Raw genomic sequence first — 15,219 nt, 5'->3', positions numbered from 1 at the left:
GGTAAAATTGTTGAAACCCTGGTCGACTACATTCTCGACAAGAACCTAATGTCCTGCGTATATTTTCTGTGCTCGCTGGATAATATATAAGGCTTTATCAAATGTGTGTTCATCATGTAATCATGACTTATTTTAGCGACTATGTAACCATTGTTTTATTATGACTTATTTTAGTAACCGATTGTTTATTCTCTTCTATGTCATGTATCGCTATTCATTTTTTTAATAAAATTTTAAAACGCATACATTTTGCTATTCATACTTTTATGGAGAGAGGAAACGCTAACATGGCAGAGCTCATGAAGGAAGCTTATTACACACCGTCCAACCCTGGATCGTTAGGAGGTAAAAACGATTAAAAGACGCCGTTCTAAAGGACACTGGTGTCCGCCTGAGCGAACAACAGTTTTCGGAATGGCTGTCGGGTGAGGTCGCTTACACGCTGCATAGAACGGCTCCTATAAAATACAAACGGAATAGAGTCGTAGTGTACGGTATGGATACTCAGTTCCAGGCGGATCTTGTCGACATGTCCGCCTATTCCGCGGAAAACAATAATCATAAATTTTTACTAATATGCATAGATGTATTTAGCAAGTACACTTGGACGTGCGTGCTAAAGAATAAGAGCGGGCCCGAGGTTACTAAAGCCTTTGAATCTATACTCGATGAGGGACGCGTACCGCGCAAATTACAGACAGATTTGGGGAAAGAATTCTTTAATAAACATTTTCAAGATTTGATGAAAAAGCATGACATTTATCATTTTGCTACGGCTACCGATTTGAAAGCGAGCGTCTTCGAGCGTTTTAACAGAACGTTAAAAAGTCGTATGTGGAGATTTTTAATGGCCACTAAGTGGCGGCGATACATAGATGTTTTACAAGACATCACGCAAGGTTACAACAGCAGTTTTCACCGGCGTATTAATTCAATTCAATTCAATTCAATTTTATTTATATAGCGCTTTTCACAATGTGCATTGTTCCAAAGCAGCTTTACAGGAGCAAATAAGAAAAACACAGAAAGGTAAAACACAGCACAGTGCATGGTGTTTATAGACCAAGCAAGATCATTATAATAAATAATATCTAATAAATAAATGAATAAATAAATAAATAAATGCAGTCTCCCGGTGAGCAAGCCAACACTGCACTGCTCTGCTGTGGCGAGGAACCCAAACTCCAATGCTGAATAATGGAGAAAAAAAAACCTCGGGAGAAACCAGGCTCAGCCGGGAGGGCCAGATCTCCTCTGACGTGTCATAGCTGCACTCAGTGACCCCGACCAAAGCCACCGAGCAACGTCCACGAAGAACAGGGAGAGCCCACGAGCCGCGACCCAGGAAGCCCCACCCGCCGAAACCGTGCAGGTCCAACCCGGTCCCATTCCGTGGTCAACAACAGACAACAGAGGGACAACCAGGGAAAAGTAGTAATGGCATAATTAACTTTATTCCTCTGTTGTCCGACATCGACCACAAAACAAGACCAACCAGACCAGACCCACACAGTCCCAACAAATGAAACGCCCCGAACCACAACCAACAAGCCCCCCCACTCCCTACAACACCCACCCAGCTACCTCCAATCAAAGTCACTGAGTGCAGCCATAACTTCAAACTGCTGTCATGTGATGTAAGTTTAGCATTAAATACCAAGTATTGTAAATTTAGCATTTATGTGACAGGTAGTCCGTCTTTGCTCTCGGTTGGGGATGGAATTGTCTGAGCTGGGCCGGCCAGATGGTCGCCTTTTTCTTGGGTGGTGATGGAATTGCCTTGGATGGAGCTGGGATGGTCAGTCAGTCCACAGGTTCTCGCAGGAGGATGGTACGGGATTTTCCGATGTAGCTGGCGTAATCTCTAGTTGTGGATGGGCATATGACGTTCATCTGGGCCTGGCGGAATCTCTCCCTACCTCGGGGATGGGCATCCCGAGGCGAGGGCAGAAAGAGAATAATTAGCGTAGCTGCTGTTCATTAGCTATGTGTTAGTGAATGCTTGGCTGAAAAGATGCGTCTTTAATCTAGATTTAAATTGGGAGAGTGTGTCTGACCCTCGAATAGTATCGGGGAGGCTATTCCAGAGTTTAGGTGCTACGTATGAGAAAGCTCTACCCCCTTTGGTGGATTTAGTTATTCTAGGTGTTATCAAAAGTCTGGAGTTTTGAGATCTTGGAGAGCGTGATGGGTTGTAGTGTGGTATTAGAATGCGACCGATCGACGTGTGCAGAGAAAATGAGGCTTTGGTGTTTCAAAATTTGCAAGGCGGTACAAAGAACGATGCGCGATCATTTAAATTCAAAGTCGGCGACGTTGTGAGGATTTCTAAAGTGAGAGGGGTGTTCGCCAAAGGTTACGAGCAGAACTACAAGGAAGAATTTTTCACCGTAGCGGTCTGCATAACGCGACAGCCGCCAGTCTACAGACTGTCCGATTACGATGGAGAAATCATCGACAGAGTTTTTTACGAGGAAGAGTTACAAAAAATAATCGTGAGCAAAGACAAGACGTTTAAAGTGGAAAAGATTTTAGGACAGAAAAAACAGGGCCGAAATACACTCGTTTTAGTCAAATGGGTGGGGTGGCTCTCGAAATTTAGCAGCTACGTAGACAAAAAAGTTCTGGTGGACTTGCAAGCACCTTAAAACCCTCCTAGAATCATGGGCGATGTCATTCGACATGTCAACAACTAACATGGACGACGAGGGGTTCTACGTTACGCTCCCGTGCAATGCTGCTTTGTCAGTCTACCCTGAAAATCGGATATCTAGTTACAGAACCAAACTAGCCTCTTCTATCAACTTGAAAGGCCGATGGCATGTAGGATTGTGTGAGATCGAATATCCTAGGAGCCGGTACAACTTTAATCGGGAAGATGGTGGTTTTACATTACACATCCAACCCACCAGCGCTGCCGACGGAAAAAAGATTGACTTTACCCCGAATCCCAACCGCCATGCAAAAAGCGCTTACTTATCCAGCTTATTTGTTTCAAAGGCGCTCAGTATAAACCCCGGGTACTACGCTAATGTTCAGGCGGTGATTCAAGTGATAAAAAAAGTACTAAGCCCGTCGGTGGTCTTGGGCCACGACCGCTTGACTAACAAAGTCTTTCTGAGAGCAAAGCCTAACATTTCAATATCGTTCTACGGCAAGCTAGCCAATATCTTGCGACCTGACGATGCTTTGGGACTAATCAACTACAATGAAAAAGCTGATTTTGAAAGAGATGTTGTCACGTACACCCCTCATCAAGCCGATATCCACGAAGGATTCTATACGATCTATGTTTACACCGACATTATCGAATACCAAACGGTGGGCGATTCGTATGTCCCCCTTTTGAGATGTGTTCATGTTTCGGGAAAAGATAAGGAATCGATTACGATTCGTTATGAGAAGCCTCATTACGTGGCTGTCAACAAGTCTGTCATCACGGACATCGACGTGCTATTGAAGGATGACCAAAACCTCGAAGTACCATTTTCACATGGAAAAGTCATTGTAAAATTACACTTTAAGCCGTCGAAACAATCTGTTCTCTGAAAATTAACTAACATAAGCATGTGTTGGTTACCGACATCCTCATTACGCTCCGGTCTTCACAGATGTTGACATAGAATTGAACGACGACCGATCCCTTGAAATTTCTGTGCTGGAATTTGAAAAATTAATTATTATAACCACCACGCGATGAATACGAACGATTAGGTCAACTATTAGGCAGGCGGAGGAATGCCAGGATATGCAGGAGGAGGGGTTATGTACGGTGCAGGCCTAGGAGGTCTTTTCAGAGGTCTGTTCAGAATGGCCGTACCCCAGTTAAAAAAAGGATTCAGCATCGCTAAGCCGCACCTAAAAACGGCTGCTAAAAACATTGTGTCAGATGTCGTCAGCCTGTCGAGAGCTCATAAGACTCAAGACGGGTCGCGTCTGATGGTCATGGCTCGTAAAAACATGACTGAACCATAATCTGGCAGGCGGAGGAATGCCAGGATATGCAGGAGGAGGGGTTATGTACGGTGCAGGCCTAGGAGGTCTTTTCAGGGGTCTGTTCAGAATGGCCGTACCCCAGTTAAAAAAAGGATTCAGCATCGCTAAGCCGCACCTAAAAACAGCTGCTAAAAACATTGTGTCAGATGTCGTCAGCCTGTCGAGAGCTCATAAGACTCAAGACGGATCGCGTCTGATGGTCATGGCTTGTAAACACATGACTAAACCGCCGGGGGTAAGGAGGCGTGGTTTTTCGATAAAGAAAACATATAGCGGCCTGAAGAAACGCTCAGTAGCACGAAGAAAGCGTAAGAAACCTGTTAAGCGAAGCAAGTCGGCTAAGAGACCCGTAAAGACCGTATTCTAACATGGCATTACTGCACAGCATGTCCGGGGAATGTATAAAGTCCGAGCTGGATTTATTTACAGTTCCACTGACGCAGACGGTTCTCGAGAAAAACACCTATTTAGAAGTACCGCCTTTATCCGCTATATCAGACTCTGCGCCATTGGAGTTTTTTATCGCAGGGACCGGAGAAGATTACTTGGACTTAAATAATACGTTACTTTTTCTCAGACTTAAAATAACAAAACCTAATGGCGGCGACATTCCTGACCTCGCGTCGCTAGGTCTGATAAACTATCCCGGAGCCACCATATTTTCACAAGTCGACGTGAGTCTTGGAGACCGTTTGATATTGCAGAGTTCGAGCACATACCCTTTAATTGTTATGGTAGGTTTATTTTAACTGATAGAGACAACATAAAAAATCAGTTAAAAATGTTATATAAAGGTTAAAAATTGATTTGCATTTCAGTCAGTGAAATAAGTATTAGATCCCAGAGCAAAACATAACTTTGTACTTGGTTGAGAAATTCTTGTTGGCAAGCACAGAGGTAAGTGTAACAATCCACTGATTGAACTGGTGTTAGGTGAATGAATTTAATATAAATGTGACAACAGGAACAAACAGGGTAATCCAAAACTTCCTCGGGTACAAACTGGTAAATCCAAAAACATCCATGGGACAAACAGAGAACGCCAAAAACATCCACGGAACAAACAAGATAATCCAACGAGTAATAATCGTCCATGGAAACAAAGGGGTTCGGAACTTGTAACACAAGATTACAACTAGACCAGACACAAGACCGGTGTCTGGGTAATGGGGTGCAGATGCAAGTGTCATGGTCACAGAGGAGAAGAACCCAATAGCAGGCAGCGGGAGTGAAGGGGTTAACAAAGGATTTTTATTAAACAATAAACAAAACAAAAACCCACAAGGGGGTGACACAACAAAACAGGAGAATATAATAATGTGACACGACAGGACTATGACTAACTACACTTAACTAAAACAACACTTGACACAAACTAGACTAAACACTTACTAAGGCTTAACGAGGTAATCCACAGCAGGAACAAGTGCATAAAGCAGACCGCACAAGAGTACAAACACAGCAACCACACCACACACAATGACCGAACACAGGACAATGAAACATGAGGACTACAGTATATAAAGGGAACACAAACGAGGGATGATAACACAGGGCAGGTGAGGGTGATGAAACACGGCCGGGAAGTGATACGGGAAACGAGAGGGGCAGGGCCAATGACGAGACACGAGAAAGCACATGGGATGTCAATGGTAAACACCCCATGACTTTCTCACACTAAACATAAGGGATTTGTCACGATCCTGCCACAAGACTAGAAAATCCTGAACAAGAAGGCAGGACCATGACAGCAAGATTCAATCAATAATCAGGTGAGCGGGAACGTGGTCGGCTGAGCAGGTGTGACTGTCACAGTAAGACATTTCTGATAGTTGGTCACCAGGTTTGCACATGTGTCAGGTTACATTTTAGTCCACTCCTCTGTAAATCTTTAAGGTTCCTTGGCTGTCGCTCAGCAAATTGGAGTTTTCGCCTCCTTCACAGATGTTCTATAGGACTAGGGTCTAGAGACTGGCTAGGACATTAAATGTGCTTCTCCTTAAGCCACTCTTTGGTTGTCTTGGCAATATGTTTTGGGTCTTTGTCATGTTAAGGGCACATCCACGACCCATCTTCAGTGATCTAGTTAAGCGGAGGAGGTTCTCGTCCAACATTTTACGGTACACTGGCATGTCCCTCAGCCCCTCAATGCGGTGAAGTCATCCTGTGCCCGTAGCAGAGAAAAAGCCCTAAAGCATAATGTTTCCAATACTGTGCTTCTCTGTAGGGATGGTGTTCTTGGGCTCATAGTCAGCATTTCTCTCCCTCCAAAAACAGGAGTCAATTTTGGTCTCACAGCACTTTTTCCAAAGCCTTTTCTGAATCATTTTGATGTTGTCAAACTTCGGATGAGCCAGGTGGGCCTTATTGTGAAGGAGGACCTTGCAAGTGCTTCAGGATTTCAATCTATTGTAGCACAGCGTGTTACCAATGGTTTGCTTGCTAACTGTGGTCCCAACTGTCTTGAAATCATTAACAAGCTTCTTCAGTGTAGTTCTGGGCTGATCTTTGACCTTTCTCATGATCATCTTTACCCCATTGGGGAATCTCGTTTTCCCCTCACTCATTGTATGAGTCTCATTACTCTCATACAATAACATAAATACAAATACAATAACATAAGCAATGAACATGATGTGTAAATAGTTGGTTTTCTGAAGATTACAATGAAAGACAAGGCTTTGCTTAGTTTCGATTGACAGCATGATGCAGTTGTTTCCCTCAGCACCAGTGGGCAACTGCACTGCATGAGCAGACCGGGGGAACCAGAATGCGATGGGGTGTGTGGTGCGCTGCTCTTGGAGAAAATGTCCAGGGTCACTTTTTAGTCCTGCCCTCATAGACAGTACACAGTAGCATCTGCTGCTTCCACGTGCAGTGTGAATGTTCTAACCTGTTCTAACAATACGTTTCCTTTTCTATGATTTCTGTTAGAGTAAAAGCACGCGCTGATAACGCGCTGGTTACACGTGCAGTGAACAACAGGTCTATCCTCTTCTCCATTGCTCATCTAACATACCTCTGAACATGACGTACAAGGAACTAGCCAATCAGAGAGCTTGTTACATCTCTCTCGCCATAGCTCATTTGCATTGTTTAACCTCGTTTTACCAATGCAAGGACCCAAAATGTCAGGGAAATGCTAAATGGAGAGGCTAAAAGGAAAAGCTAAATGACTAAGCTAATCGAATAGCAAATCGGAAAAAGAAAGGCAGCGTGGAAATGGAAATGCAAATGGTAAAAGAAATCGCCTTTTAAATGACTGATTAAAGTAGTTTAATTTGTAAATCCAATTATTTATTCCTCTTTTTAAATCGCATTTTCAAATACATTTTGAAATTCCACTATTTATTTAGGAATTAATTAATGCACTTTAAAACGATTAATTTATTGAGTGTTTTACGTTGTTGTTTTTAATTCCCTTTTTAATTTGAAGTATTTATTGATGGATTAATATTTCATTTATTAATAATTTTTATAATCACACTTTTTATTGCCCATTATAACGTTAAATAATGAATGACTTTATCAATTCGCCTATTTATATTTAGATAAACAAATGTATTAATGCCTATTTTTATTGTAGAATTACTTATTAAACTATGAAATGCTTTATTACTTTACACATGACTCTTCTGGTCCTCCATATGAACTTTGCATACTTTTAAGAAATCAGCGTTTAGTTGATTGTGATGAATGTTCATTGACACCGTAATAAACATGACCGCTTTCTTCATAGATTAGATGGCTTTATGTTGTTTCCATGCGTGTTGTTTAAGAATGTGACACACACATTGGTGAGGCTGACTTGTTTCGAAACCACTAGCCTGCAACCTTTGGCCAAAAAAACATAACGGCTAATGCTAACGCCTTCCATGGAACACAGGAAAGGAGACCAGAGGCTAGTTTTTATAAATAGATTGCAATGGATGTTGTTAGCAAATTGTACGTGTTGCAGACCCTTCTATATCCCTTCTATAGTATCTCTGCTTGACTTTTGGAGCAGGTTTTGACGGAATGTGTGATGTGATGACATCACATGGTGCTTTTTCAGCCAAATTATGTGGAAAATCTGCAACAATCTCTTAATTTTGCAGGTTGGCAAAGGTTGGTTTGCTTATGCGTTAAAGGGGACAATTCATGAAAATCTGACTTTTTCAATGTTTAAGTGCTATAATCGGGTGTCTGGTGCATCTACCAACTCAGAAAACGTGAAAAATGACAATCCAGTAACTTTGTTTACGTCAGCCTATCTCTGCAAGCCTGTGAGAAAACGAGCCGTTCAGATTTCACTCGCTTTCTGATGTAGGTAGTCGTTCTTATTATAATATTACCGCCCCTTTTTCTGAACGTATCCACCCATGGCGCTGCCGCCATTTCTGTTTTCGCAAGCGACATATGTGAATTAGTTCCGACACCATGGCAAAAGTAAGCAAAGCATGCTAAGTGTTGTGTTGTTGGCTGCACAGAACACTGTTCCCAGTGTTTAAACACTGTGTTTGGTGTTTAAAGACGGAAACAGCGTTTCTCATTCACTTTATGTGACCCTTCTTTTGTCGATGGAAGCACAGGCTCACAGCCCTGGCTGAGTTTTCTGTGAAAAGGGGGCGGAGACTAGCAGCTCATTTGCACTTAGAGACACACACCAAAACAGCGCGTTTCTACTCACATGCAAAACTGGGCAATTAGGGCATGGTATAATAAAAGATCTGCGGTGTATTTTGGGGTAAAACTTCACAGACACATTCTGTGGACCTCTAAGATTTTTATTACATTTGTGTAAAAGTAGCAAGAAACCTCACTTTTAAATTCTGCGACCGCAAATACCTGCAGGGACTGATTAATGTCTAAATTGTGAAATAAATCCCAATCTGTGTGCAGAAATCATCCCTATATCTTTTCTATGCTGTCCTCAGACCACACAGAAATACTGTTTACCTCTGGTTTTATGTATGTAAACACAGTCAGAGGTGGGTAGAGTAGCCAAAATCTTTACTCAAGTAAAAGTACAAGTAACTAGAGAAATTGTTACTCAAGTAAAAGTAAAAGTCACTATTTTAAAATTTACTTGAGTAAAAGTAAAAAAGTATGCAATGAAAAAACTACTCAAGTAGCTAGTTACTTAGTTACTTTGTATCTGATTATATAGGCCTACTACATAAAATTAATATTAACGCCAATATTTGAATATTACATTTTAATCAATATTTTTAATTATCATAAGCAGATATCTTTGCAATATACTAGAGAGACTAAAGAATAGACAAACACAGAAGAGACAAGCATTTCTGTAAATTTCATCTAGTCCTGATGTCAATGTAGTTTACACAACTTACTTAGATTAATAGACTATGTCAAACTAAAGCATGAACTAAACTCAGAGCATTTCCTAAGATGATCTAGAACATCTGCAGTGCTCTCTTAAATGAAATACACATTTTTGAACAAAGCTCATGTTTTCTCGTGTTGTGTCACGTGTGTGTTGTGAAACGCTCTTACTTGTAAACAAACAGTAAACAGTGAACCACACGCCCATCAACAAGTTTTCTTCCTTGTGTTCTTCAAATGTATATTTCTGCAAGCCCACGCGCATGTTGCGGTGTCTGACGAACAGGTCGCGCGGGTGCGCGCATATGGCTGCATTTATCATTGCTGGCAAACAATATTACACATTTGCAGTTTTGATTGTATAGATATAGATTAATATCCACTTCATCCAACGCTCTTTGTGTTCTGCGTGTTCTTAAATTTCGCGCTACGAGGAGTGAGTAATCCTGCTTCAGATGATTCAGATCGTGCTGCGAACTGAACAAATCATTTGAACTGATTCATTAGCCTATTCAAACGGTTTTGCCCATTGTTCAATTAATGCTTTTAAAAGAATCGACTCAAAAGAATCGATCACTCGGGACTGCCCGTAAAAAGAGACGACGACCTTGAAATAAGCAACGCGTTTTAAAAAGCATATTTTAAAATGAAGGAACGAAGGAACGTCACGCAATGTAAGTTATGTAACGAAGTAAAAGTACAGATTTTCTATTAGAAATTTACTCAAGTAAGAGTAAAAGTACACACTTTTAATTTTACTTAAAAAGTACATATTTTCCAAAATGTTACTCAAGTAAATGTAACGAAGTAAATGTAGTCACAGTCTTATATATCAGAGTTAAATTATTAATGTTGTGGTCAGAATTTCCCAATGGGTGGTTTTGATCCAGCAATATATGCTTTTCTTTTATATTACCATAACATTTATCTCAAATATTTTGGTCACGTGTTACACACTGAACATACTGATCGAAACCATTGAGCAGTGAACCAGTTTGCACTGATTAAAATCTCTCTGCTCCTGGTGTCTTGTGTAGTTGCTGCTGTACACAGTCAGCACATTGAGCTGCGGCCTTTGAAGCATTGCCATCCGGGGGAACATACTGTATACCACACAAATGACAATATTCCCAATCTCCCTTGGCAAGTAAACAGGTCATAAAGATAAACAGAGTAGTTCTAAGTTGGGGTTACATACCGCCTCTGTCATGGCTCTGCTTCATTTAGTCATGTTTTTCTTGGTCCTGTAGCTGAGCCATGACAAAGCCTTTGGTTATGTGTGGAGAGAAACATATTATTGTCCTTTTGACAATGATATGCGTTCTCTCCAGTGTCTCGTCATTGGTCCCGCCCCTCTCGTTTCCTTGTTATCTTTCCCTGAGTGTTTTATGTTCCACACCTGCTGTCGTTCGTTATCCCTCTTTTGTCTTTCCTTTAAATACCCTCTTGTTTCTTTGTCTTGTGCTCGTGTATTACATATGTTTATGTGCTTGATGTTTGTGCTGCTTCGTGTCATCGTCTTGCCTTGTCCTGTCCGTGATCCTGTTTTGTTAAGTAAGTTGTTTTAGTGTTCTTTAGTTTAGTTGTTTACTGTTCTTGCTTTTGTTTTGCACCCTCATGGGAAGTCTATTGTTTTGTATTTATCGCTGTTCTGTTTTCCCCATCGAGGGTGTTTTGTTTTGTCTTTTGTATTTATTATTAAAGTCTTGTTTTGTTAACCCCGTCACTGCCTGCCTGCATTTGGGTTCTTCCACGCACCATTCGTGACAGAATCCAAAGGCCATAGATGAACCCAGCAGGCAATATGGACGCTGTATGTTCCTGCCAGGCTCGTTTCCTCTGCGGCATTCGCCAGGGAACCAGTAGCGTAGATAACTATGCGGGCCGGTTCCTCGAAGTCGCAGAGGAGACTGTGTTCGGAGAGGAGGAGTTGGTGACGCTCTTCAACGCCGGTCTCAGGGAGCCACTCTAGCGTGCGGAGATGAGGTCGCTGAGACCGCTGGACTTTGATGCGATATGGCTGTATGCCGCTGATCGATCGGAGTCCAGGGTCTCAGTTCAACCCACCTACTCATCTCCACTGGTCGCGATCCCTGAGGGCCGTCCCCTGCAGATCGGGGTTGTGGGTGTCGCCACACCATCCTCTCCGCCGCCAGCAAGCCTCGGCGGGAAGCGGGGGAGACATGAGTCCTGGGGCTCCACTTCTGAGGAGTCCCAGCCTGAGCCAGCCGCACCCTTTGCCTCTTTCCTTCAGCCGACCTCCAGGCGGGTGGCTCGGCTGAAGAGAAAGAGGCAGCGGCGGGCAGCGCGGACTTCCCTCCCTGCCGGTGCAGCAGCCGGTGTCCAGTCCGGTAATCCAGTCGGCATCCAGTCGGCGTCCAGCCCGATGTCCAGTCCGGTGACCCAGCCGGCGTCCAGTCCGGTGACCCAGCCGGCGTCCAGTCCGGTGATCCAGCCGGCATCCAGTCCGGTGCAGCAGCCGGCGTCCAGTCTGGTGCAGCAGCCGGCGTCCAGTCCGGTGACCCAGCCGGCGTCCAGTCCGGTGATCCAGCCGGCGTCCAGTCCGGTGATCCAGCAGGCATCCAGTCCGGTGATCCAGTCCGGCGTCCAGTCCGGTGTCCCGGTCCCTAGGCCGGCAGCCAAGCCGGCCCCGGGGAGACCCCCAGGGTCAAGGACTGCCTCCCCCAGGACTTCCCCTAAGTCCCGTAGGACTACGCGCCCTCGAGCGCAGTCGGGGACTAGAACTGTTCCCCCCTTGGACTCTTTTGTTCTCCGCATGAACTCTTGTTTTGCCCCACCCCCCCTCCCATGATTGTTATTCTTGTTGTGTCACCCCAACCCCATGATGATCTTGTCTTGTTTGCCTCTGATTTTGTTTTCCTTGTTCTGTCTTGTCATGTCACTGTCTCAGTCTGCCCTGTCTCGTCCGTCTACCCCTTAGTGAGCACCTGGAGGTGCTCATTAAAGGGGGGGCTTCTGTCATGGCTCTGCTTCATTTAGTCATGTTTTTCTTGGTCCTGTAGCTGAGCCATGACAAAGCCTTTGGTTATGTGTGGAGAGAAACATATTATTGTCCTTTTGACAATGATATGCGTTCTCTCCAGTGTCTCGTCATTGGTCCCGCCCCTCTCGTTTCCTTGTTATCTTTCCCTGAGTGTTTTATGTTCCACACCTGCCGTCGTTCGTTATCCCTCGTTTGTCTTTCCTTTAAATACCCTCTTGTTTCTTTGTCTTGTGCTCGTGTATTACGTATGTTTATGTGCGTGATGTTTGTGCTGCTTCGTGTCATCGTCTTGCCTTGTCCTGTCCGTGATCCTGTTTTGTTAAGTTGTTTTAGTGTTCTTTAGTTTAGTTGTTTACTGTTCTTGCTTTTGTTTTGCCCCCTCATGAGAAGTCTATTGTTTTGTATTTATCGTTGTTCTGTTTTCCCCATCGAGGGTGTTTTGTTTTGTCTTTTGTATTTATTATTAAAGTCTTGTTTTGTTAACCCCGTCACTGCCTGCCTGCATTTGGGTTTTTCCACGCTCCATGCCCTGACAGCCTCCCATGCAGTATACTGCTTACACCAGTCCTCTCTGATGTAGATGCCAATGCCTCCCTGTTTGCTCTTACCAGCCACCTCTGTTTGTCCAACCGAACCAGGGAGCGTCCTTTCAATTCAACTAGTGAATAAGGAATGTTTTGATGTAACAATGTCTCTGAACACCATGAGGCTCGCCTTGCTGTATTCATAACACACTCTGTTGTTGATACGAAGCTCCTCTATTTTTCCTCTCAGTGACTGTACATTTCCAAAGATAACCGATGGAAGTGGTGGTCTATCCCCCCTCCTCTGCATACGTTGTCGTACTCCACCCCTTTTCCCCCTGGCCTCTTCTGTAGGCTTCATCCGCAACAAATGAAGTTTCCTTGCCTTGGATAATTCCATAGAAATAGGTAGTCGGCAGCAAGTGCTCATCCACCCCACTACTCCGCATTGCAAGGCCTCGACACACGAGCTTCCAAACAAACAGTGCCAGCAGCATAAATCTCCCACAAATCCTGATGGCCTAACACAACTGTCCTCCGTGTCAAATAATGAAAATAAATTAAAACAATGCAAACAAATAAGAATTTATGCAAACAAATAAGAACAAACAAATAAAACCATAACAATGTAACACCAACACCTGAGCCCGGGTCGCCAGCAGAGCAGCGCCACTTGAAGTTAGCAAGTTCTTAAGTTATCACAGATGGCAATAAAGCACCACCTCTGGCAACTCTTAGAAACGACCCATATTTTCCGAGATGATGACAGGAAGACTGTAAACAAGGACTTTAGTAAATGTCTCTAAATTAATATTTTCTTACAACAATAACATTATAAATATAGGCACTTGTACTAAATTATATATGAATGGGTGTAATGAAATATATATTTTTTCCTTTCAGATTCATCGGAGCAAAAACAGATGGAAGTTTTACTTGAAAGATGGTGTAATGTGTTATGGAGGGAAAGACTATGTTTTTTCTAAGGCGGTTGGAGAGGCCGAATGGTGAAGTACTGTAGCTGGACTGTTATACTATTTATTATTTGAATTCAGTTTTCGATGCAGCCAGTTTCTTAATTAGATTAAAATAATTTGCTTTTCATAATTTTTTTGTCGAATTTTATGTTAAGCCATAATAATATTGTGTTTATTTTCTTCGTTACTGTATTAGAATCTTTGTTACTGTATTAGCTACAGAAATTATTTTGGAAATCTATTTAACATTTGCATAAAAGTTTCTGTTTAATCATTGAGGTATTTCTGGCTGAGGAAAATGTGGAGATTTTTGCTCCCATAAGTATGATTTTTATTATTTTGGAAACCGTGGACAACTATTTTTCTGTATTCTGGAAAAAAACTAACATTAAATTTCACAATTCAACAAATATTACTGTTTGTAGGTCATTTGACTGTCACACGTGTACACGCATAGTGATGTAGTAAACGGCACTCGACCATGCATTCAATGGCTCCAGGTTTATGGCCGTGACTCTCTCTAACTGCCACGATGGAGAAAGGTTTCTAGATTGGGTCTGTATTTGGTGGGCTAACATAAACAAATGCCCAAAGTTCCTTCAGATAATGCAGCATTGGCCAAAACAAAGAACAAATCTCTGCATTCTTTTAGAATCAGAAAGATCGTGTGTATATGTATATACAAATAAAAATAGACTATTGTATGTACAGAATATGTGCTAAATACAGCCTAACTGAATATAATATACACGAAAATGAAATAAAAATGGTGGGGTATTACAGTATAAGGTGGATATATTAGTATTGCACAAAGTTAATAATTGCATGGTGGTAGAACATTTAACTGTTCATGAGGTAGATCGCCTGAGGGAAGAAAGTTTACAAAGGTGTGCAGGGCAGGATGAACAAAAGTGCAAGTTGAGTTGACTTCAAAAACTGTCCAGTGTGCATGATGAGTGTTACCACAGGTGGATGGTTGGTAAGGCCCACTCATCCCCCGTGGCGCACCCCGTATTACACATGAGGGTTGTAAATAGGGCTGAAACGATTCCTCGAGTTATTCGAATACAAAAAAATCATCGAGGCAATTTGTGTTGCCTCGAAGCCTCGTTTAATCCATTTAACTACAGTACACACGGAGCGTTGCGTTTCCCCACGGACCCTTATTACTGACGCACAGCCCGCTAAACTCTATTCATGTTTCAGGGCTCTCAAGTCTCACGCATTCACCGCGAGACACACGCATTTTAGTCTGTTCACACGCATGTCTCATGCTGATAAATAAGTGATCGCTTATTGAAATGGTGAACTGCTATTTTACTTGGTTTTAGTCTATTTTGCGAGTGAAACTTGTTTTCCGGCTGCACTGAGTCCATCAAACTACATGCGG

General features: G+C 42.7%; 1 protein-coding gene across 1 annotated transcript in view; it reads left to right on the top strand.

Moving 5' to 3' along the window:
- The window catches only part of gtf2a1l (general transcription factor IIA, 1-like), a 109,222-nt gene extending 95,047 nt beyond the window's left edge, over positions 1-14,175 (top strand). The window contains exon 9 of the mRNA XM_057341585.1: positions 13,756-14,175. Within this exon, the coding sequence (XP_057197568.1) occupies positions 13,756-13,863 (108 nt within the window). The 3' untranslated portion in view covers positions 13,864-14,175. The remainder of the gene's footprint in view (positions 1-13,755) is intronic.
- Positions 14,176-15,219: the final 1,044 nt, after the last annotated feature.

This window comes from Triplophysa rosa, linkage group LG9 (assembly GCF_024868665.1).
Source record: "Triplophysa rosa linkage group LG9, Trosa_1v2, whole genome shotgun sequence".
Taxonomy (NCBI): Eukaryota; Metazoa; Chordata; class Actinopteri; order Cypriniformes; family Nemacheilidae; genus Triplophysa; species Triplophysa rosa.
Note: the sequence above shows the minus strand (reverse complement) of the source record. Positions and strands in the feature narration are given on the sequence as shown.